Raw genomic sequence first — 26,955 nt, 5'->3', positions numbered from 1 at the left:
TGCACAAAGGGTTGACACCTATAAGAATCGAACCTTGATCCCTCCTCTAACAGCGAAGGCCCAAACCCACTAGACCTTCTAGGCCAAGGCCTATTTTGCAAAATAGCTTATAAAATAAGATTATTTTTCAAAAAAACATTAAAAAATATTGTGATTATGTCACTTGTTTATCATGGTACTTCATTTTTAATGGGAATTGGATTTCATGTTGCACTTGTCTCAAATTTTATACCCATGACCAACTAAGGAGGGCATACTACAATTAGGGACGTGAATGAGCCAGATTTGGTACAAATGTAAACCATACTGAATCCAACCTAATCGGATATTGCCTAATCAAATTTGTAGTTAATGAAAGAAAATAATATCAGGTACAAATTGGATTAACTAACAGGATATACTTTTTGTATGCATTTGGATTCTGAATATCCATTGGATTCAGATTCATATGTCAAACTGCATTCTGAATCCAAATCCGGTTACTAATGAAACATTACATTTTTTATGGAATCTGACTAAACTGGTTCGAATTTGATCAGATATCTGGCACAAATAAGATCCATTGATATCCACGGCGGATGCCAAACATGGGACGCACCAAATCAGCATTTGTGTGTCCCACATTTGCAGGAAGCAGATCAGGTCATGCTGAACATGAGTGTTTTTGCTCATGCCGACATCGTGGCCGTCTGTTTGCATTTTGGATGAATGCCACGTGGTTTTGTTGACTTTTTAGCTTTTTAAAATGAAAATCGGATGGCCACGATGTCGGCATGATAAAAAATGCTCATGTTCAGCATGACCTGATCTGCTTCCACATTTGCATGGGCATGCAGATGTGTGTTTGGCCCATGATTGCCGACGGACGAGGATTCAAATGCCCCCTTAAAGGATGTCAAGGGTTCGATGTTTGGGATGCTCATTCCTACGCGGGCGAAGCAATGGGGAGACCTATCATGCTGGCAAGGGGACACTTGGAGGTTTTACATCCACCAGGGGCGATTGGGAAAACTGGTTGAAGCCATCAATCCTTCCCCCAGCAACCCTAAACAAATTAATGGTTTCCTTTTTCTATATGTGAAAAAGACCATTGAATAGACCCAAGGGGTTTGGCGTAGCGGGATGGGGCCTATACCGTTTGACGGGCGGTCTATGTTCAAATCCCATAGGCATCACTTCCTGCATAAGCCGAAGCTTGGCGACTCCCTGAGGTCGAGGGGTAAGCCATCAGAGTTTGTAAGTATGGCAGGCTGAGCCAGCGCGGCTAGGTCTCTGAGCCTGAAACGGTTTCTCCCAGTACAAAAAAAAGGCCATTGAATATTTTTATCATAACTCATTGTTCAATTAATGCACCCTTTAGGCTAATAGTGATAGTACTTTCTAAGTGTGAAGATTCACATGCTATATTGATTCTCTCATTTAGTGAGGTGTGCTTAGTGGTCATTTTGTATGCTACAACTACAACATCTTAGTTAATTCATTAGAACCCTAGGGCCAGAGGGCCACATGAAACACTACATGGCCAAAATTGAAGTTCATGAAAGCCCAAAGACATAAATATGAGAATACATAGTAGATCATTGTTATTGGTAGAAAATAAAAGGCGAAAAAAGAGCAAATGAAGGTATTCTTGTGAATTAGATTGGCTGTTTGGTAATCCACCTTTGCACCAAATTAAGACACTCCTTTGGCTTGAACTCTGGAGCTGTGTGGCCTGCAGCCTGCATACCCATACATAAAGTAAATATTGCTGCTATGAAGTTGCTTGATTTTTAAATGAAAAATGTGGTCGTCAAATATCCATTAATATTGTTCATGATCAATTAATCCTGGCCAAAAAAACAAAACCTTTGTTCTTAGCTCTCACCTTGACAGTAGCAAAGGTAATGTTATTTGCATACTTTATCGTATACCTGTAATTGAAAATAATTAGTAAAGGGAGAATGAAGGGAAATGACAAAACTTGACTTCAACTAAAAATTATGAATACATTTTTTTTTTAAGTCTCTCTCCCTCTCTCTCTCTCTCTCTCTCTCTCTCTCTATATATATATATATATATATATATATATATATTAGCAACAATTGGTTGTACCTATAATCTAGTTGGAATCTCATGATGCAAGTCATTTTGACTCAATCTAAACTCACAGGTGTGTTTTATTATGGTTGATTTAGCAAGAATTGATCCTTGAATTGTGTTTTACTAAGTGCAAAAAAGTACTTTGAGTCAGAAAATTTTGGGGCATTTTTACTATCATCAATTTTTGTATCACTGGAAAAACTTATATACATGTCAGATTCAGGCAATCCAGAAGTAATTTTCTATTAAACATATCATTTAGATCGCATATATGATGTTAGATTTACCAAAAAAACACAAAAAATAAAGAAAATGGATTTTTCTAAGTCAATTTTTGGTACACCACAATCTATTGCAGCAACTAATAATATGTACAAAAATGGTGATACCAATTTCATATTATAAGCATTTAACATGGTAGTATAATTTTCCTTTTATCAAAGTTGTGATGATAAACATAAGAAGCGAGCCTAAGCCTGGCTGAGGAAGAGTTACAAAAATTAGTTAATCAAAATTTTTAATTAAATGCTAATATTCAGCCATTAATTTGTCCATGCCCAAGGTTTTTTTTTTTTGTTTTTTTTTTAAAAACACACCTAAAGTTTTGGCAATTATGAAAAACACACCTAAGTTTTTGATATTGTTAAAAAGTTGCAGCAAAATTTTTATTCTTTTCTTCTGTCCGTTTAACTTGGGTTACCATTAAGCCAAGTTGAGTTAACAGGATAATGTTATGATTTACCCAATAATTTAAAAAAATAAAAAACACATCTAAAGTTTTAACAATGATAAAAAGTAAACCTAACTTTTGGTAATTATAGCACACACTTAATAGCAACTTTGATGGAAATAAACCCTGGGTTTTCTTGATTAACCATGAAAAAGTTTAGGTGTATTTTAACAATATTAAAAACTAAAGTGTGTTTTTTATTATCGCCCAAGATTTAGGTGTGCTTTTTGAAATTTTTTATTTTTTACCCAAAATTTAAATACGTTTTCACAAAAAATTTCTTTTTTAATTAAGTATTTCCCATAAAAAAAAGGAAAAGAGAGACTGACCCTCCAACTTGGTTTTCAACAAGCCAAGCCCGCCATTCCTCAGTAACTGGGAAGTTGAGAGACTGTATCCATCCGTTTGTCCCAATGCCAGGGATCATCATATCATGGTCACCACTATAATAAGAACACAAAATTCCATTAGTGTATTTTATTTAGCATACCATGAGAAAACCCTAGTTCTTATCCTCTGTAATTGTATGATACCAAAAAGTTTTGCATCTGCTAACAGCACTTGACAAATACACAGAAAAAACAAATGGAGCAAAATACCAAAAATGGAAAGAGAAAGAGACCAAGGGCGCGTTTGGAAGAGAGAAAAATGTAGGAAAAGCTATGCAAAATGGAAAACCTGTATTTTTCGACCCTTTCAAATGAGAAAGATTTTTTTGCTGAGAGAGTTTTTCTAAAAAGTACACCTTTGGATAGGAAACATTCCTCTATGAGGGTGGCCGAGGAATGTTTCCTACCAAGAGAAAATTTATTTTTACACTTCCTACCACCCATCTCACCACCACCACCCTCTTTCTCTTCTCTCTCATTTTTCACATTTTTCCGTTCTGCACGCTACACAAACAAGTGAAAAACTTTCTTTTAGAGAACTTCTCATATCAAAAACTCTCATAGGCAAAACTTTCTTTTCCTATGGGAGTTTTTCTCTCTTCCAAACGTGCCTTAAGGGGGCGTTCCATTGGTGGATGTGTGGGCCCAACATGGAGAAACTACTCTTATAGCTTAAATCAATGTTGTGTGCGTATAAGCAGAAAATCGATACGATACTAACCTGAATCCTGAATAGGCTATTTTCTAATAAATGTAAAAAGTGCTTAAAAATAATTTTTTAATATTATTTTAATAGTTTTAACACGTGTCACGATCTGATGAGCACAAAATATTTTTTAATTATTTTTTAACCGATTCAGAATATTACTTGAGAATCGGTATTGACCGATTCACCTGAATCGTTAGCGAAACGATTCAGGGCCAATACTGGTACTGACATTGGTTTGGATACCCCCACAACTGGAATCGGTATCTGCAGTATAAAATTCCATGAGTACTCCCCCTCTGCTCACCGACAATAGTTTTCCATTACAACCTTATGAGAATCACTAACACATTTGTGAGGGAATGGGGTTCTCACAAAACTCACTGTAAGGGAATCAACCAAATGTGATTTGTTCTCACATTTTTGCAGACGCATGTCATATCGGTGAGAAATTGATACGGTACAGGGCTGAATCGGATTATTTTTAAATTTCTTTCAAAATGGTTAAAAAATACTTTTAAATATTTTTTTAACATTTTAATATTTTTGTGACATGTATCATTTTTTTGCTTAAAAGTTGCTGATTCACTTGAATAGCTTTCAAAATGATTCAAGGTGACAACATTGGGCAATCACATAGACTCGTTATTTAACACTATATAAACTTGTGTTTGGCCTACTTTCTTCTATGTAGGGATGGCAGTGGACCGGGGCAGGGGACTAGGTCTCCACCCCCGCCCCATCTCAAAATCTGGACCTCCATCCCCGTTTCATGTTCTCCATGATCCCCGGTCGAAACGGGGCGAGGCGGGGTGGGGTGCCATTTTCCCTCGGTCCATTGCCATCCTTAGAAGGATTGGGGACGATTGACAAGGTAATATTTCCATTTCTTCATCAGTAAATTAGTACACCTTAGTACACCTTGAAGCCGTAATTGATTTTCCTTGATACCTAACATAATGCATCAAGGGTTCCTTGAAGAACCAGAGGGGCAGGGTCCTTTGAGAATCATTATGAGGTGCCACTACAAGCTGTTTTATTTTTCCATAAAAATGTGTTCTCTCAAGAAAGGCTAGAGAAGATATTGACCGTAAATGAGAGGATTGTTTACGAAGGAAAACTAATACGGATTCACATTCATATACATGAGAATTATACAAGAACAGGGGCGGAGCAATGAGGGGATCGGGACGGGAATGGGTGAAAGCGTAAGTCCATCCCCGCACGGGTTTTGATTTTAACCTTCATCCCTGCCTCCATCCCTGTTTCATGTCCTCCATCCCCGGTCCAAACGGGGGAGGTGGGGCCCCATTTCCCTAGGATCCACTGCCATCCCTACTTTTATGTGTGCGTGTGTTTGCTTGAGAAGACGTGAGAGAACAAAAAAAAAAAAAGGAAAGAAAAGGGGATGAATGGTAGTTACCTGTAAACAAGTGCCGGGTAGCTTCTTGTAGTTATATTGTAATGGTATTGGATTACGCTTGTCAAATCATAAGTAAAATTGAACGACTTACTGCATCTTATCCATTCTCCTACAGTGTTCTATATAAGCAATAGACAATGTTAGTAAATGTGAAATCTTAGACCCTTACACTAATAGCTCATCTATATATGTATAGATATGGGATTAGTATTTGGTACTAATGGAAATAACTTTTTTTTTAATAATTTTTAAAAATTGCGACCCCATGGATGTGAACTACAAAGTTTGTTTAGAAATGAGTTTTTTTTTTTTTTTGAAAGCAAGCTGGGTTTAGGCAGACCCCTACCAGTTATACAACAATACCATAGGGTTTTGAACCCTGCAACGTGACAACGCAAGGTGAGGTGCACTAGCTGCTCCTACCAAGCAAGCGGAGCCCCGTTGATAATAGAAAATGAGTTTTGAATAATGTGATTGTAACATGTAAGCATGTTTTTTAAGGGCAACTGAAATCAACTGTCTATAATGTTCTAGAATTTCATGACTCAAAATGTCATATTTTTTATAGAAAACATGATTTAATATATATATATATATATATATATATATATATATATATAGTGTTCTATAATGTTCTAGAATTTCATGACTCAAAATGTCATATTTTTTTATAGAAAACATGATTTAATATATATATATATATATCTATATCTATATTATTGAATAAAGATGAAGGAATTGGATATACATTTCGAATATGAAGAGCTTCCCTTACGGCCGGCTTGTTTAACCAAATGTAACCAAGGTAATATCCATAAGACTGGAACAACAAACACAAAACACAAACGTTGTTATCATTAAAATGATAAACATATAAATTTAGTTTTCAGGAACAAACACATATATGTAAGAGGGAAGCTTGTAATAATGTGTGCTTTTAATGGTCTAATTTAAGTCCGACGAGTTAAATGTAAGATTAAATGAAAAGCAGCATGAATGCCATATGAAACACTAATAAACTTTTGACATCCTATTGAAATGCACCCAAAGGATGTTAAAGGCTATGTTTGAGAGAATGGAATCGGAGGTTGCGTTGTGGTTTCTACCGTGCTCTCATACTCTTTTGCTGTTTGGAAGCAGTGGCGTTGCCGAAACGATGTGTTGGCCCATGACCGCATTTTAACACTTTTATGAGAGGATGTTCTTGGCAACTCCATCTCTCAACACCACACACTAGCAAAACCATAATTTGGCAATACACTTTTATGGTGTTTCCATTTCATTGTAAGGCTCACAAACATAGCTTAAGTTGAGTTCACAACTTTACCTAAATGGGCTAATTTCATTAATAAAAAATTTAAATTACACCTTATTTTGAAAGAAAAAAATATGTTTGACTTTTTGTTTTCATTGAAAATAAATTATTCACTCTATTTTTAAAAATATCAGTATTTTAAGAATATTTTATTCATTTCAATCAGATGAACACAATGAACATCTATTCTATATAACTAGTTTATATATATATATATAGTGTTTATGTGAGAGAAAATATTGGTTACCCTTGGGTGTACCGTACCCTTTAGTAGAAACAATCCACTCTATCACATTTTCTTGCTTTTTTTATGAATCAAACTCTACAAATATGATATATATGGTTTGGTTGATAATCTGATCCCATCTTATAGTGGATTTTTTAAAGGCTTTAAAATTCAACAATTTACACGGTGTAAACATTTCATGATTTAGAAAATCATGTTTTTAATGTTGAGACTATTTGATCAAACATACATTTAATACTAAAGAGACTGTTAAATTGATGAAACAAAACTCAGCTATAAAGTGTGGCTCTCTAGAGTGTAGCCAATAATGTGTATATATATAGGGCTGATCTAATGGGTTTAACTTAGATAGATTTAACCTTATAAAAATGACTAAAATATCTTTAAAAAAATAATATATTTTTTTAAAATTCATGGTTATTTTTTGAGCATTTAAAGAGCTTTTAAACTGAAAGGGAATTTAAAAGGCAAACACCTTTTTCCAAAAAATGAAGCTATCAAAGTTACTTTTTTAACCTCAAAAAGTAATCTTTCATTTTCAATAATGCCATTGTTTTAAGACTATTTTAGTCATTTTCATGAGGTTGAATCTATTTAAGGCTAAAATACAAATAGTTTAATGTTAGATTAACTCATATATATATATATATATATATATATATATATATATATATATATATATATATATATATATATAAAAGAGAGAGAGAGAGAGTGACCCTGCAAGTCACTGGAGGGGGAGCAGCATTCAAGCCACTGAGAGCTTCGTATCCTTGCATAGACCGACGCCGAGATGCACGCCTTGTTCTTAGCCTTGGTGCCCAATCATATCCACAGTTCATTTCAAGAATCTGCGGCTTGTTGATGTAATCAATCAACTGCACATTATACAATATAAACCCCTAATTAGCTTTCAATCAAGCCATGGTCCTTAACACTTAGGGCACGTTTGCAAGCACCAATACTTTCTCAATACTCTCAGGTGTCAAAAGAACCTCAATCCAACCACTTTCTCAAGTGCTTGCAAACATGAGAAATTGCAATATGAGAAAGTGGTGGACAGTTGAGAGAGTTGATGCCCAATTATCTGAGAAAGTGGGTCACGTGTTTGACCTCGTGACTACCTTTACAGGAATGGTACATCTCACATTTTCTCAGGCGGATTTCCGAGGCGAGGCCATCGCAGACCGCCTCGTGTCCTTAAGTATTATTATTTCATTCATATAAAAAAATGCATCAATTCAATTAAAAAAAAGAATATTAGAACATAATATACTGAAAAACGGAAGGGCTCCTCACATCATCAAAATAATCAAGTTTGTTCTCACATTCTTCGTCTATGGCAACATCGTACCTCCCATGGCAGGCTTTCTTGATGTCCTACGGTTCATAAAGCAGCAACAACATAAATAAAAAAAAAAAACAATATTTTACATTTATATGTGTAAGCCAATTTATGAGCTGCAGAATTTTTGATCAGCCAGAAACATGCAAATGAAGCTCTCAGGATCAATGTTACTAAAATCGATCTGTGGAATCGGCCGATTCAGATCAAATTGGCCCCTTAACGCGAGAGGGGATCCAGTAAAATGCTGGATAAGATTGCCAATCTGACCCAGTGTTTACAACCACAAAACCCACCCCAAGTGATTCCGGCTTCATGCAGGCGAGTCCCAGCCATTGTAGCACGTGTGTCGCCCAAGGCATAAGGGGCATGATGACTTGACCTCATCCTCACCTTCCTCCGACTTATCACCGGCAGTCTGTTTAGGGTTCCAAACTCAATGGTGGCAACTAAACATGAGGTGTGGGGTGGGTTTTGTGGTTGTAAACGCCGGGTGAGATTGCTAATCTCACCCAAAAAATCAGCCTATTTTTGGCTGAAACTGCAGAATCAGCCTGATTCTATGTATGTAAACCTTGAATCGATTCACTTAGATATTTAAAAAAAAAAATTCAAAAAAATAAAATTAAACAAAAAAAAAACTCTTTGAAATGGACTGATTAGAATGAGTCCAATTCGGGTCATTTTCTTAGAAAACCGATTCACTTAGTGAACCAATTTTAACAACATTGCTTAGAATCTAAAGGATGATAAACTCCAGGAACCAGGTTACTTTTTAGAAAGTTGGCCATCAAGTATTTATAGAAAGAAATCGGGTCATATTCAGTATCACCAAAAATTACTGATGTCAAAAATCCACCACACGCAGTTCTGAATGCAAAAACGTGTCAGCAATCACCTCCAAATCAGTCACAGACACGTGTGCGCGGTTCCAATTCAGTATCACACAAATTTGGTGATATGGAATATGACTCCCGATCCTGTTTGCCCCAATGGGCCTAAACTTTCATTGCAGACACTATGCATACCAAATATAGGTCCTCGGGTATGAGTCCCCTTCCACGGGCAAATATAACTTGGGAGTCATCATAAAAGTCGTCTGTAACCGGGTTGCCCTCAAAATATCCCTACAAAATATCATACAAACAAAGTTGAACAATCAAAATCAAGTTTTCTCTTTTTAATGTCTAAAAAACACGTTAATCTCTCTTTCTTGTTAATCAATAAACAAACACAAGCCTTGAGATTGAGGACAGGTTTGGCTCCTTGTTCAAGTCCTGCAATATCAAAACAAAAAAACTGTGTGTGAGAGAGAGAGAGAGCCGAAACAGGATTTCAACATAACCACAAGGGTCAGCAGAGTTGAACCCAAAGAGAACAAAATCAGAAAAACAAAACATAAACAAGCAGGAGCAAAACAAATGAAAAACAAGCGGCTCACGCAGGAGTCGCAAAACGCCGAGCGACAGCAGAAGGAAACGTTAGATAGATCGGAAAGATACCATTGATAATCTTCAAAGTCAACATTGGAACAAACATGCCGGCATATGAATCTCCAGCAACGTAGAGTGGATTGGAGAGATACTCAGGATGGATCATAAGCCACTGCAATACAAATCCACAGGGATCAGTATGGATAGCTGATCCTTGCAGGAGAATAAATTAATCCATTTTGATGCTTAATTTCCTTTCTCTAGTATAAGGCATACAATTCAACCTCCAATTGCAGCATGTTTAACAGTTGAATGTATTAGTGCACACACCAAAATTTTCGGTTGAAAGTAGCAAGGCTACTGTCAAAATTCGATTCACTATCATACAGAAGATCTCAAATATTGTTATGCTAAAATATTGGCTCAAATGTGGGTATCAAGATGGAAGTTTCCAATCATAGAGCTGCTAATTGGATGACAATTGCCCATTGACTCAGCTTTACAGGGTCGCAAGTTGGTTGCGGCGAGTATCGGGAGGTCTGGAGGTCCCAGACATCTCAAGTTCGATTCCTCCTGCAGTCAATCAAACCCACGACAGGTATGAAGCAACACTATAGGCGCCAAAAAAGATGGCAGATCAGGTGCATTGTGATTGCACACTTTTTGTGTGCTGCTGCACTCGATCATCCACCATCTGCTTTTAGGCCCCACAACTGTCAGGCTGTACTCCAAAGATGGTGGGTGATCAGGTGCAACAGCATAGTAAAAGTGTGCAATTACATTGCACTTGATCCTCCTTGGTCCAAAAGAGTTTGATCTTGATGGGTTACTCATAAAAGAAGTAAAAAGCCTATTGAATCCCCTTAAGTGTTATCTAGAAAATTGAAAAAGATGAAGAAATTGCATAACAAAGTGGGGTTGTGACTAGTAAATAGGAATTAAGAATACCTAATACTGTGAAAATAAACAAAAGAGGGGAATTGTGAATGTTACATTTGAATTCCTAGAAAATGAGAAATGAGAACTATTAGCCCCACACAAGGTTAGTGAATAAGTAATTGTCTAAAAATGAGGAAGGATTATCCAGCTTTCTGCAAAACAGGATATATTGAACTCATAATTCATGAGATAATTTTTATGAATGCCAAACTAAGTATCGCAAGTAAATTAAGGATTATTGATTGCTTCTGCAATAGAAATCATGACCTTCAAGAGTCACTTGGACCCTTAAAATTTAACTCCAAAGACTTAAAGAACATGCCTAAAACAAGATTTAAAAGACAAATGAGAATGATGTAGAGAGCTTGCCATCTTCAAAAAAGTGTAGACATTATCAATGGTCTTGTAGTCACCAGTTTGGTAATCTTCCTTTGATAGTGAGTATGAAAATCCCGAGCCGGTCGGTGAATCTATGAAAATAATGTTCGCGAACTGAAATTTGCAAAAGAATGAGGTGATTTATCAGAAAAAAAGGACAACAAGAAAAGAAAAAAAAAACTAAAGAGAAAAATGCAGTATCTAGAAAGAGTTATGTGTCTCACCTGTGTATACCCATAAGGATGATAAAACAAGTCTGGCATGGTGCCATCATACTCCTTAATTGCAATACGAAAAGGACCTTTAACACACCATAAGCCAACAAAAAAAAGTTGTTACTAGCTAGCATGGAGTAATGAGTAGCTATTAATTAACCACAAGCATCACCTAACCCCCTCATAAACACTTCAAAAAGCAGAGTTTTAGGTGTTTGCTTAACCTGAACTTACCAATGCTAGCAAAAACAATGGATTAGATTAGAAAAAGTATTTTTCATGTTTAGATGTGTTTTTTGAATGGGTAAATCAGCTTGTTTCATATTGATTTTAGGCCGATATGATTTGGCCTGTTGGCATCACTGACAACAATGATCGCCACTAATGTTTGATTAAAAGGGAGCCTAGGAGCTGTGAGTGCACGTCTTCTTGTGGTGGGACGTTGCAGGTTCAAACCCCAGTGGTAGGTTGAATAATAACTGGTAAGGGTCTGCTTAACCCCAGCTTGCCTTTCAAAAAAAAGAAAGAAAAAAAAGAGCATTTCCATTATTGTCTGGTCAGCAGCAACTGGTCAGAGACCTCGGGACCATTTTTGGTCTAGGACCAGAGGTCAGCCGCAACTGATCTGAGCTCCACTTGGTTGGTAGCATAGTGACAAATCTCGTGAAAATATCGTGAGAAATTACCCGAAAGTTAAAAATGATAATTTCTCATGATATTTTCAAATTTTCATGAGTTTTTTCATCAAAAACATAAACATCGCATGTTAAATGTGATATTTATGTTTTTATCAGCTATTTATCATAAAAACCATGTGGTTTTTATTTTTAAATAATTTTTGTTTATATTTTCATTTATCTTTTATTGCCTAGAATTTGCCCCAAAAAAAACACGAGATTTAAAAAAAAATTCAATTTCTCAAGAGTTTTTGGCTGCCAATATTTTGCCATTTTTTAAACTTTTGTCACTATGTTTGGTAGGAACTGTTAGTGCATGTCACCTTGTACTGAGACGTTGCAAGTTCAAAACCCAATTGGGGCGTTGTATAACTGGTGGGGGTCTGCCTAACCTCAGCTTGCCTACTAAGAAAAAGACATGACCAAGTCTGATCTAAGGTTCAAATAAATGAAGTCCTTTTAACCCTAAAAAACAATGAAGTCCTTTTAAGGACCCATGCATTTGATTGCAGTTAAAAGTTTGAATAGAAAGGAAAATCTTCTTCCAAAACAGGTGGGACTCACCATTTTCATATTTCTAGCAAACATGAAAACAATTAAACTTGGCTTTTTTGGGTCAGGTTGGTTTGTTTTTATGAAAAAAAAAAGTCGGATGTAAGGATACATGAGTTTTTTCTCGTAAAAACTGTCTTACTTTTTGGTTTTCTTCAAATTAATTTTCCATGCTTCAAACGGGACTTTATGGAAAATCCAACTTAGGAACAAGCTTTTGAACCCAATTCCAAAAAAGTGGTCGCATGTTTTCTGAATTTCATAATATGGGCCTCTATACTTTTAGAAACTGCCAAACACAAACCTATCTTACCATTCACCGTTAGCTCACAAAAAATAAAATGTCAACACCACCCTCAAGGAACTAAAATACCTACCTGTCTCTTTTATGCAAGGGTAAATAAATATTTTTCAACTCTAAAGGGCAACAGAAAAAAGTGTTCACATTATATTCAGCATCGCTGGAGAGTGGGTATGCACCGGGATGGGGGACAAGGTTCTCCACCCCGCCCCGTTTCAAAATCCTGTCCTCCATTCATGTCTCCATCCTCGCATGGGTTTTGATTTTAACATTTATCCCCGCCTCTATCCTCGTTTCATGTCCTCCATCCCCAGTCCAAACGGGGCGAGGCAGGGCAGGGCCTGTTTTCCCTCAATCCAATGTCATCTCTAAAGAAGGATCGGGGTCGGGGTGAGGTAGGGAAAGGCGGGGATTGGAGACGGTGTCAGGGTGGGGTGGGGAAAAGCATAAGTCCATCCCCGCCTCCATCCCCAGTCCAAATGGGGTGGGATCCCATTTCCCTTTGGTCCAATGCTATCCCTAAAGAAGGATTGGGGACGGGGCAAGGCGGGGACGGGGCAAGGCAGGAGAAAGAATAAGTCCATCCCTCCACGGGTTTTGATTTTAACCTCCATCCCCGTTCAAACGGGGTGAGGCAGTGCGGGGCTAGTTTCCCCCGGTCCACTGTCATCCCTAACTTTGCATTAGATGGCCCTGGTAGAGTGTGACATTCATGAGCCCATGAATGGTGTCCTGTGTCGTGTCAGGAGGGACACGAGGCCAAAATAGCATGTATATGTGACGTAGGTCATTGTATCGCTGGGCAGGCAGAAACAATTATTGGTAGGAGGCCATGTAACGTTCATTCATAAATATTCTTACTTTGGAAAAGAAGGAAGAAAAAAAAAATTACTCACCAATTTCAAAACCAAGGCCACTGAAACCCGAGCATCCCGGGCCTCCAGTCATCCAGAATACAAGAGGGTCTTCTCTTGGGTTCCCTTGTGATTTGATGAAGTAGTAAAACAAGTTGTTTTGAGTTGTCTCGTTGAGAGTAACGTACCTACGTTTACACACACACAAACACACATTTTAGGCTAAAGAGACAACTATACCTTGGATTTCACCATCAGTATCAGAAACCTAGCCGCACTGGCTCTGCTTGCTGGTGTACTTACGATCGCTGTCCTGGTAGCGTAAAACTCCGATGTGCCTTAGATTGTGCAACTTCGTTGCTCAGGCAGTTAGATATAATGTTTGCAATTACATTAGGCATGGATTCCTAAATAAACTAAAAGTTGAGTGTGTTTTGTAAATTGTTCAAAGGTTGCTAGAAAGAGAAACGGAAAGGGGAAACAGAAACGGTAAACAAGTATTTGTGGTGCATGTGAAACTGGAAACGAACCGAGAATTGTTGAAAAAATGAATGAGAAACATTTAATAATAAGAAAAATCTTACCAATCACGAGAAACATGTATCCTACAAAAGAAAAAACACTTGAGAAACCCATGGAAAACGTGTTTCTCTCTGTATGGGAAATGCGTTTCCCACAATATGAGAAACACGATTCTCAAATATTTTTTTTTGGGGGTTTATGGGAAACACGTTTGCCACAATATGAGAAACACGATTCTCAAATTGTTTTTGGTGTTTTCCACACATTTCGGAAACACTGTGTTTCCTGTCTTGGAAACTGTTTCCTGAGAAACATGTTCCCCATGCTTAGCATTTCCGATAACCCTTCAAACAAAATTATCTACTATTCTAATACTAGAATATATATGTGTGTGTGTGTGAAATGTGAATCACCATATATGTTCCCAAGCGTCTATTTTAGCTTCTTTTATAAAGAAGCAGCAGCAGCTTCCAACAATCTGCAATTTGCAATATAGAAAGCACTCTATCTTGGATGAATGGAGAAAAGGAATAAGTATTTTTTGCAATGAAATGTGGGGATAATTAAAGAGAGAATTTGGGTTACCCAGTGTATAATTGAAAAGGGAGGGTGCCATTGTAACCCGGCAAGTAGGTCACTCTGTGTTCTGAGGAAACCCCAAAAACAGCTGCTGGAAGCAAAAGGAAGTGGGCAAGCATCCACACGACGCAAAGGAAGCGAGGGCTCATCAACTCACCACCCATTACTGATTTATTGAGAGGGCGATGGGGCTCTCATATTACCACTCCCTCTCATCACTCATTTTTATATATACATAATAACGTCTCCTCCTCAGACTCTCCAACTGTAAACGTTGGTCTGGGACTTACCAGTCAACACGTCTCACTTACCCTTCTTCCAAACAGGAGCAGATACCAATAAAATTGTCGAAAATGAGATCAACAGATCCAGGCAGCGGCTACTGACTGGTGAGGGTTCCTTCATCATTATATATATATATATTTGTTGCAGGTGCTTTCATTGAGCATTCACCAGATAGGCAGCTTCTCTCTCCCCCACCCTTTTTGTTTTTTTTCTCTGTCTATTATATACACAGATAGAGGAGAGAGAAGACTGAACATATGCCCTCCTTTCCGGTTCTGTCCTGTCAGCCCCCCATAGTTTGAAGTGTTTTATGATAGATCTGAACCTTTAGATGTGTTTAGCATGCTCAAGTGAGAAACGACTCTTGGATCATGTTTTTTGGACGAAAAATGTATTTTTATGAGTCGAGAAAGCTTGACGGCTTTATAGCCATTGATTTTGGATCATCGCAGATTTTAGTGATTTAAAAGCCGGTTCTCACTAAACAAAACCTATACATCACATCTGTTAAATATGAAAAAAATAAAAAAACTATAATTTTTGAAAGGGCCTAACAAAGCATTATGAGAAAACAGGGCAGAACCAACAAAATACTCTCTCTCTCTCTCTCTCTCTCTCTCTCTCTATATATATATATATATATATATATATATATATATATATATATATATATATATATATATATATATATATATATATATATATATATATGCACACACACTCACACACATTTATCTTTCAAACCATTTATCTCCTAGACCGTCCCACACTTGCATGTGTTTCATGTGTTTTTTGTTCAATCTACACATAAATGCAATCTCTATGCTTTATTTAGTATTAGTTTAAACATTTTTACATGTTTAGTTGTGTTTTTAGTTCAATGAAAAAAAAATCAATGGTTTATATTACACCAAAAATTTGTTTAAGCAAAATTCAAGATTTTTTTATTAAATTCTCTTCAAAGAATTTTCAAATCTCTTTAAAATAAAGAACTCTTATCAAATTTATTTGAATAAAAGCATGATTTTTTTGTGAATAAACAATGATAAACAAATCTACAAGTTTAGATTATGAAAAAAACTCATGCAAATATGTGTTTTAAATAGGCATAGGATTGTCTAAGTGATAAATAGTTGGGAAGCTACACATTACTATATATATTTCTTTTCACCAATTTTATCTTATTATTCACATGAATTTTGCATGATGGGTTTATTAAAAGTGGTTTACTAAATTAACCACTAGTATGAAATGTAACGATTAATTAGTTGACTAACCATGATTTACTATATAGTTGATTAATCACAATTAGTCTAAAAATATTAACCCACTAAGGTTCATCAATTATTTTCATTAATCATGGTTTACTGAGGTTAATCAATTTTTTAATTGATTAATCAAAATTAATCAATAAGGGATGAATTGCCAAGGACGAGTTTGGCTATTACTTTCATAGTGTATTTGTTTTAATGGAGGTTCACATGTGTGATGACAGTCACAAGTAAAGAGTTGTGAAGGTTATGCTATATTTGTGAAGGAATAAAAATATCTTAAAAAACCGAGAATCAAAATTTTGGATATGCAAATTTTTTTGTCAAATTTAAGTATTTTGATAAACATGTCATTTTGCAAGGACAGTACGATCATTTTTCATTAATTATATACAATGGTGGTAAGAAAGCTAACAATTCTCAGCCATTGGTAAAAAAGAAAAGAAAAACAAAGCCATGTGAAACACGTGTAAAATCCTCAAAAGCACAACTAAATTATGAGCAATGGTAAAATACACACCTAATCTCTCAATATTGTCAACAAATATACATAATTTTTTCCATGGTTAATAAAAAAACCTACGATTTTACTTCCATTAAATATACGGTGCAATTTCCTAAACGTAGGTGTGTTTTCTATTTTGACCAAAACTTTACTAGTTTATTAATTTGCTTCAAGGGTAAGTCGGTAACTTTATCCTATTAACTCAACTTGGGTTGGTGATAACCCAAGTTAAACTGACTGAGACGTCTTTTTAATTAATTAGAATAAATTAATCGTGTTTTAAAAATATAAAAAATATTTGGTGTTTTTTTTTTATTATTATCGCCAAAACTTTATCTCTAAAAAAAATCTGTTAGAACCGCTTCTAAGAGTGACACTGGTGAGTAGCAGGAGCTTGCCACTTTTGTTTAGAAAGGCAAGCTTGGGTTAGGCAGATCCCTACCAGTTATACAACGATACCATTGGGATTTGAACTTGCAATGTCCCAACACAAGGTGACGTGCACTAGCTGCTCCTACCAAACAAGTGCGTTGGTGAAACTCACCACTTTTCCCACCAGCTACTAGTCAGAAAATGGTCGGCTGGAAAAAATTTTTGGTGGGCAGTACCAGCCAGCTATTTTTTTGGCCATTTTTTCCCCTATTTTCTTGTAAAACCTACCATCTCAGCCAACCACCAGTTGAAAAATAGTTGGGTTGATTCCATTCAGCATGAATGGTAAGATTTTTATCAACTAAAAACCAGGTTTATGCTACTTTTTTTTATCATCCAAATATGAATAAGACTAGGTTTTTTGGCAAAACTTTTTTTCTTTTGAAAGGTAAGCTGAGGTTGGGCAGACCCCTACCAGTAGGGGTGGCAATCGGGTCGGGTTGGCGGGTTGGCGTGTCAGCATACCTCAACCCGAACCCGACCCATTTATTAAACGGGTCGGCTGTGGCAAACACGAACCCGACCCGTTTAATAAAACGGGTAACCCGACACGACCCGCCAACCCATTTAATAAATGGGTTGGGTCGGGTAAACGGGTTTTCAGGTTCGCGGGTCGGGTCGGGTTGGCAGGTAGTCAGGTTGGCGGGTCGGGTTGACGGGTTGACGGGTCGGGTTGGCAGACGGGTTGGCAGGTTGACGGGTTGACCCACCCGCCTAACCCGTTTATTAAACGGGTCAGCCGGGTTGGCAGGTTGGCATACCCCCAACCCGAACCCGACCTGTTTAATAAACGGGTTACGCGGGTCGACCCGTTTATTAAACGGGTTGGTGGGTCGTGTCAGAAATTGCCACCCCTACCTACCAGTTTTACAATGATACCATTGGGATTTGAACTTGCGACGTCCCAAGGCCCAACACACTGCTCTTACCAGTCAAGCGGAGCAAACCTGGTTTCAAGCAAAACCTGGGCTTTTGAAAACCCAAGTTTTGACCCCATCATCCAAACGTTTCCTATTGACCATCAGGTTAACTTGCGTTATTCTTTAAAAGCAATGTCAGTTGATAGTAAGTGAGGTGAGGGTAATATTTGATCATCTTGACCTGACCATCTGAATGAGTTAAAAATCACAGGAGCTTGTGGTATCGATCCAATTGGACCTCATACATGAATTCAGCATGGCCCAAATGCTAGGAACCGACCCTTGGATCGTCTTTTTTTTTCTTTAAATGAAAAGTAATTTTATAAGCTGAGAATGTATTACACATTTTAGGCCATTGATTTTTTTAAGGCTCAAAAAATCACACCTAAGTATCATAGTCAGATCGATGATCCAAGAGTTCATGATTCCCACTAATCAACGGGCAGCGTGGTTGGTAGGATGTTTATATATATATATATATATATATATATATATATATATATATATATATATATATATATATATATATATATATATATAATATCGAACAATAGCTAATAGTCTCCGGTCGACTACTAGTATAAGCTTGTTAAGTATTAAAAAAATATTTTAGTTATATTTTATATGTACTTTTTTGAAATTCAATTTCTTTCAGCTCTAAACCAATGCAATTTTTTTGGTAAACAAACTAACTCAAACTCTGTTCATTTTACTCGGGCTCAGTATGAACTCAAACTTGGCTTGGCTTGATACAAGAATGAGCCAAGCTTAAAAGCTTCAAGTTAAGCTCATTCAGCTCAATTACCAGCACCACTGGTAGGTGTCCGCCTAACCCCAGCTTGACTCTCTCTCAAAAAAAAAAATAAACAAGGATAAAAAGTTGGACCTCCAAGCGTTTGAAATGCCCCAAGATTTGACCTAAATCCTCAACTCTCATTCTAACTAGGGGTGTCAATGGGTCGGGTTTGGTTCTGACCCAGGTGAAACCAGACTTGGACCAGATCTCAGGTATGGTATCGGGTTCAGATCCGAGTCTAATCAGGTTTACTATAAGAGAAACCATACTCGAATCCGATAAAAACTACATGAACCAGATCACCCCGACCATACCCGGTAAAATAATAATTTTTATCATTTTTACATTGAAAATTTGTGGGTCTTAATCGGAACTCGGGTCGGGTCCGGGTCTGGTATAATAAAATTTCACAAACTATACCTGGGTCCTGACCTTCCGGTCTGATCCTGGGTCATAATCAGATCTTCTTATTTGTCACCATACCAGGAGGACCCTATAGGGTTTGGTCTGGGCCAAGTCCAGGTAAACCAGACCCGTTGACATCCCTAATTCTAACTACCAACTCCCAAATAAATAAAGCCTCACTTGCATCTTTTTCCTCACACGTGCGTGTGGGGCACATAAGTAGTTATATAATAATTAAATTGAATTGGATATAATATTACTTTGCAAGAGTGCATGACATAACTTTCTTCATTTTCAATTATATAAAAAACAAAACAAAAAAAACTTTATTTTAAACAATGTATTTAAAAATGAATGTCAAACTCAACCTATTCCTTTTCATTTTAAGGTAAAGTTTGACCGTGTGTTACCAAAGGAACTAGCTGTTAGATGAGCCTACCATTCAACAACTTAATGTTTATTCAGGTTGCTTGATACTTTATCCAATAAAGTGTAATTGTTTTTAGGCAGTAAAAAGGATTGAAATTTATATAGGCTGAATGATAGATATTGAGCATGTTGGACCATTCATATTGAACATGAGCGGGACGAGTATTGGGTAGGTAGGGAAGACTGTGTCATAAGGATACCCTAATCTATTCTCATGTCCTGTCCTCCTATATACTACTTGAATAAAAATGTGTCCAAAAAGCAGTGTCTTGAGTCGCCTTCATTGTGTCCATGTGACATATCTTGATCGCTGAAAATGTCCCAAGTGATTTAATTGAAAACAAAAACAATACCATGTACTCGGTGGACTTTATTTACGCCTCATGAAAATCATTCTCTCACATGAATGGGAGAACGGTTCTCATTAGCTCCATTTTTTCATGTCATAAGGAACGTGAGAATGTGGCCTGAGAAAACGACCCTCATTTTATTTTTATGACAGAAGAACCTTGGCACAAGCAGAAGCATGGTGACTCCTTGAGGGCAAGGGGTAAGCCCATGGAGTTTTACGCTGCTAGGACAGTGACCATAAGTATGGCAGAGCCAGCACAGCCAGGTCTTAGTTTTGGGGCACTGTTTTTCTGTACAAATATAAAAAAAAAATAAAGAAACGATAATGTAAAATAGAACATTTTTGTAAATATCTAGCAATTTGATAAAATTTATCTTATATCCAAAGTTTTGATTCTTGTTTTTTTTAGAACGTTTTAACCCCTTGGCAAATATTGTACAACCTTCACAACTCTTACTTGCGAATGCCACAAAAATGCGAGAACCTCAAAAAAAAAAAAAAGTGGCATAGACAAAAGGACATTCGCAAATATAGTACGACCTTCGCAACTATTAGTTGTAAATGTCAAACTGTATTTGTGAATGTCTTCATGTTTGTGCTATTTTTCTTATGAGTAAGTTCACAAATGTGCGAGGAGATTTGTGTGTAAAGGTCAGGACATTCACAAATGTGAGAGTATTTAGTTAAAAGAGGTTCACACATTTTGAGGACCTTCGCAACCATAACTTGGAAAGGTCCCCCAAATACTCACATTTGCGAAAAGTGGTAGCTAATTAATCGATAGCTACCTAAATGGAACGCACGTGTGCTGACCAATGGATAGTCAGTGCGCTAAAATACCAAAAGGATGCTTTAGCAATGCTTTTTACAGTACATGGATTTAGTCAGATCTAATTTGAGGGATTTTATAGGTTCATTGATTAAGACTTATGGAAGAAAACCCCAGTAAAAGTAGGAATGGAAGAAGTCCCAAAAAGGCATCTTTCCAAAGCTTGATGCTTTACCGTTCAATAAATGAGGAACAATTGTGCATCATGAATGCCCTTCCGATTCAGCATAGGTCCCTTCAGCAAGTCTACTACCACGACGATGAAGTACCTTAGCAGTAGACTGAGTAGAAAATGAGGATGCTAGCAAGTAAATAATGTTGTTTTGCCTCTTGTTAGCGACTAACTTCTACTGCATAGCTTTTATGCTTTCTGAATAGCAGCCCCAGTTTAGCTTGCGTTTTGCTTTAGCTACGAACAAGAACTAAGGGCTCAAACCACCAACTCCAGCTTAGTTTTCTTCTTGATTGCTTTTCGCCCTTACCACATGCTTGTTGAAGAATGATCCGACGGCTTCGTTAAGACCACCCATAGGAGCACAACGAGAGAGTCTTCAAAGAAAAATTAACACTGTTTATGTACCAGAACTTGGTTATCAATCTATAACCAGAATGAAGCTTGGGTAAAACTAAGTGAATGTTCAAACTAACTGATGTTAAAGAATCAGCAGATGAGTTGTGAGTGGTGAAATACCACTCAAACCCATAACCAGCAGCGTGAAATGCATTGAGACAGCAATTGATTGGACCATCTAGGGAGTAAAGACTATTGTAGGAATCTACAATTGCGGATTTGGCAGGCTGAAGTGTGCATTGTTATGCTCAAAATCGGCAGAGACATTTCAAACTTCTCAACCTCTTACACTGCAGTAAACCTAGAGAACTAAATTTTTGTTTTCTGTGTGAATTTTTTACTGCACAATACAATTTTCTGGATATTTATAATCCTATAAGAGGTTCAAGTTTCGAACACACTCCTGAGAGAAATCCCTTCAACTCAAGAGACACCTCTTAAAATTCATACTATCTTAGAGTAGATTATTATCTGTTAACTTTAGTTTAATTAGTTTTATTCTTTTAACTATTACATGCACGAATACTTGCAACCATTGGGAGAGTGACTTTTGGAATTGCCTCCCAGCAGTCCTCCTTACAACTGTTTTAGTGCAGTCCATGAAATTCAGCATGATCAATTTAAGTTGAATCACATTTCATAAAAAAATTTAAAAAAATGAAACAGATGTTTTCATAGTCAAAATTACTGTCAGTCATTTTAATATCATTAAGAAAACCTGTAAGCACATCTAATTTAGTGATCTAAAAATCAATTCCTGCTAAATGAGCATGTATAATACACGTATGAGGTCAGATAAAAAAAATGAATCGGTTCATTTTAGGTCGATTTTTTTTAATCCCTTTAATAACTGATTTGATTCATAAGCCAATTTTGACAAACATTGTATGACATGACTGTTTTCGATGTTGGGCATTTGTTACTAATCAAAGTTAATACTATTTATATCATGCTACTACTATCTTGGATTTTGTGCACCCTTTTGCTCTGTCATATGGATTCTTTAATTTAATTAGTGTCAGATCCCCTAATACATTATTTAAAAAAATGGACAAAAATAGAGTGCCTCATGTCCCTTTGAGTAGGCATGGCAGTGGATCGGGGTGGGTGAGGGAGACAAGATCTTCATCCCCGCTCCGTCTCAAAATAGTAATCTCCTTCCCCGTGATGAGGGGGACTTTGGATCTCCACCCTTGTCTCGTCTCAAATTTACCGTCCCTTCCTCCATTCCCACCACCTGCCTCTGTTCCGTCCTTGTCACCGTTCCCATTCCCGTTCCGGTACCGCCCAAAGGGTTGAGTTGTCACACGAAGCAGCACAAGGAGTCTTGAAAGGCCGAAAGGGTCGACCACGGCAACTGAAAGAAGGAGAGAAAGGAGAACTAAAGAAGCCGAAAAGGTCATTTTAAGCTTTAGGGTTAAAAATTTAGCATTAAAAATATATATAAGAGTTATATGTAATTTTATTAAATAACTAAAGGTATTGTAATAATTTTACTAACAAGAATAGGGGACAAGGTGTGGTGGGGGAAAGTGTAAGTTCATCTCGGCATGATTTTTTTTTTCACCTTCATCCCTGATCCATTTCTCGTTTTATGTCGTCCATCCATACCCCAAACGAGATGGGTTTGGATGCCAGCTTCCCCCGGTCCACTGCCATCCCTACCTTTGAGGGTGTCTATGTGATATAGCTTGTGGTCCATTTTCACCTAGTGTATTGTGGCTTTGGTCTAGACTTCTTGCTAGCTTCATGAATTTTTCCCATTTAAGGTTAATTGTTTATTTAGATGCTGCACAACTGCCTTACATTATTTTTATCTTCATCTTACAGATCTTGTTTTTCCAAGTGAAATGGGTAAGATCACAAGTTCATCTAGGTTGTACAAACAATATTGAAACTTTTTTTTTCTCAAATATAAATGAATTTTTTTTAAGGCCCATTGCTAGATCGTCTAACATAACATGCGATTTGAGGGGTCGAAAATTCGGATGACGTGCATGAAAGAATTTGATGGGGAAGACATCAGTTATACTCCATAGTATCGTAATCTCTGGCTAAAACTCATAAGTACAAGTTTTATTTCAACAAATTGATCCCAGAGATGTGTTCAATATAGTCCATTTACTAGGGAATTTATTCAAATAGTTTCAACACAAAACATGTTTTTTACAACCATTAAATTTTTGTAAGAATATTGGCCAAAAACCTTTCTCTTTACTTAAGATTTTCGTAAATGAATTTTGGAAGAAAATAATTGACTTTACAAAAATTCTTTAGTCTCACATTGATCATTTTGAAAAAACAAAATACTTTAAAATGTGTAGAGTTGGTTTTGAGGGCTAGCCTTTTGAGGGCATGTCAATTGAACTTTGAACTTTGGATTTGACTTTAGACTTATATTTAGATTCCGATTGAAATTTGGTCTACTAGTTTCATTCTTGGTCTTGGTCTAACTTGACCATTCTTTTTATCACTCATTTTGTAACCATGTTAAACCTCATAAAAAACCTCATAAACGTCTTTTTTTTTTAACCAGATCATTTTGGTGTTTGACTTGAGTAATTAAGGGTTATTTCTGACATTTTTGGGGCATGCCATCTAGCCCAACCGCTAGCACCCATCGTCCTTTGCACGTTGGGACCGTTAGTGGGTGCATAGAACCCGTTTAAGCCTTTAATGAATGCATGCTACCCGTTTGAGCCTTTATGGGCACATGTGAACGGTCCTCTTGATGGTTTAGTTTGGGTATATATAAACTCTGGTCGCCTTTGGTCCCTTCCTTCCTCTCCCTGAATCTCTCCTTAATTCTCTGGGTCTGTCATTTTTCCTTAGGCTGCTTAGGGTAGGAGTGTCATGGTGACCAGCCATCTCCATATGCTAGGAGTGGCATCCAATGTGAGGGGTATGCTTGGTTGTATTCTATAAGCAAAGTTGTATCCAATCATAAAGCATTTGAGTTCACACCCGGTGGGGCAACTGTCGCTTTAAGAAAGCGTCAGTATTGTCACCTAAACATAAAGAATTTTCAACATTACCTACGTATAAAATGTAGTCGAATGGCCTAAAACATGTACACTAAGCACTTGATCTCCAGAAAATATCAAAAAAATATGATGAAATGGGCTGTTTCTGTTAGAGGATACAATTCAGTCAAGGATACAATACAGTCAAGGATGCCTAATATTTTGCCGCATGTACAACAAAGTTAATTAGAAAGAGCCTTGGCTGAAATCCCCGCTATATATATATATATATATATATATATATATATATATATATATATATATATATATATATATATATATATGGGTAAATATTGGCTGCTAATGAAGGTACAAAATTAATCAGCTAGAAATAATAAGTGAAAGTTGTATCTACTCAATCTAACCACATAGATATGTTGAGCATCATTTGTTTGCTAAGGATCAAGCCTTGGATAGTGCTTTTCGGATGTAAAAATGTGATCTTTTGAGTTATGAAATTTTGGAACATTGTGCCCCATTGATTTTTTGACCTCTTTAAAAACCTAATTACTTATCATAATCACATGATTTAAAACAAGTTTCCTAATCAACAAACTATGTAAATCAAATCCGGAACATTTGATCTAAACAAATTGGATTTTTTGAAGAAAATAGTGATTTCTACTCATTAGTTTCATACCTTTATTAGTAGCCAATATATATATATATATATATATATATATATATAGAGAGAGAGAGAGAGAGAGAGTAGAATGAAAGCCTACTAAACCTGGAAACGTTGTATAGGATAGGAATCAATTCTTGAAGCATTTGATTAGGATGCATGGATAGGTTTTTATAAGGTTTAAAAAATCACCCGCCTACAATTTTCATAAATTTTTGAGGCACCAAATACCATTTTTTTCATCCAAAATGCATAATCCAAGTGTCAATTTCTAGTAAATCATTCATGCTGAACACATATGTAAGGTCAAAATTTAAAAAAAAAACATTGAAATTAGATAAACTATTTTTTAGTGGGTAGGTTTTCATTATCTTATATATATATATATAGAGAGAGTAGTGCATAGGTGCTTGAACATAAGGTACTTGACACGTACAAGCTAGCCGTCCATTGCGTGCTTGATGGACGGCCAGCAAAAAAAATGAGTTTTTATGCCAAAAAGAGCAATAACATTGACAAAAGTCACCGTGGTAACAAAAGTCACCGCTAAAGGTTAATAACGGCGATTTTTGTCGCCGCTATTGCTCGTTTGGACGAAAAAACTCGTTTCAAGTACATGTCAAGTATCTAATGTTCAAGCACCTACCATTTTTTCTATACATATATAGGGGAATGAAAACCCTCTCAATGGAAATTTTTTGTTGTTTTTTTCAAAATTCTAACCATGTTCAACATCATTGATTTACTATAAATCGACACTTTGATCATGAATTTTGGATAGAAAAAAATGATATTTGGTGCCTCAAAATTTATAAAAATTATATGCCATTGATTTTAAAACATATAAAAACCTATCCATGCATTGGAATCAAATGCTCCAAGAACTGATTCGTATAAAAACAAGCATATAGATCACATTTGTATTGTTGGAATTGTGAAAAAAAAATCCAATAAAACGTCTATTGGGGAGGTTTATATATATATATATATATATATATATATATATATATATATATATATATATATATATATATATATATATATATATATATATATATAGAGAGAGAGAGAGAGAGAGAGAGAGAGACTTGTCTGAAATGAAGTCATTGAGCATTTAAATTTTCTCACCACTTGGCAGGTCGGGTATTTTTTTCTTAAGAACTAACAACCAAATAAAACTTAGAGTTGAATTAAATTGACTCAAGAAAAGCATTGATATTTGAATTTGATCAATCTATTCATGGAAAGGCCTATGCCCAGTTCGGATGCCTTTACAGTTTTGTTTTGTTTTTTGGATAATCAAGCTGCGGTTAAATTATCAAAATGAGAAAATTACAGATCTTCAAGAACCGGAAACCACTTCAGTGGTTTACCCTTCCAAATGTGATTTCCACAATTATGCATAGCGTTAAATGCTTATCTCTTACATTAAATTCTTTAGGCACCCCTTGCATTTCATTAATTCATTCTATATATGAATCTGCATTATATTCTTTCGTATATATCCTTAGAGCTATGCCACAATGACATGGGTACGGCCTGGCACACGTTCAAAATTCTTTTGAAAAATAGGATACAGCAAAATGGATTTTATTTTCAATTTTTTATCAATAAAAACTAATTTTGATATTTTAATATATCAAAATATGTTTGTACTGAAATATCATTAAAAAATATTAAAATAAATTTTTTATCAACATAACAAATCTAATTTTGTTTCGCGCTAATTTCCTGGAGTAAATCAAATTACTGGATAGTCAGTATGGATTCAATTTTGGCAACTACATTAAAATATATGGCAGATTGGCCACAAGAAAGCAAAATA

General features: G+C 36.2%; 1 protein-coding gene across 1 annotated transcript; it reads right to left on the bottom strand.

Moving 5' to 3' along the window:
* Positions 1–1,468: 1,468 nt before the first annotated feature.
* LOC149840726 (serine carboxypeptidase-like 13) lies at positions 1,469–13,695 on the bottom strand. Its single transcript, XM_090005124.1, has 10 exons — positions 13,629–13,695; positions 11,212–11,288; positions 10,979–11,101; positions 9,705–9,842; positions 9,266–9,364; positions 7,624–7,770; positions 3,303–3,328; positions 3,142–3,255; positions 1,868–1,913; positions 1,469–1,721 (listed from the first exon to the last, which is right to left on the bottom strand). Exons 1-10 carry the CDS (start codon positions 13,678–13,680, stop codon positions 1,638–1,640), a joined length of 906 nt encoding a protein of 301 aa, XP_089861250.1. The 5' UTR covers positions 13,681–13,695; the 3' UTR covers positions 1,469–1,637.
* Between the last annotated feature and the right edge of the window lie 13,260 nt (positions 13,696–26,955).

This window comes from Nuphar pumila, chromosome 4, assembly GCF_984573655.1.
Source record: "Nuphar pumila chromosome 4, dmNupPumi1.hap1.1, whole genome shotgun sequence".
Lineage (NCBI taxonomy): Eukaryota > Viridiplantae > Streptophyta > Magnoliopsida > Nymphaeales > Nymphaeaceae > Nuphar > Nuphar pumila.
Note: the sequence above shows the minus strand (reverse complement) of the source record. Positions and strands in the feature narration are given on the sequence as shown.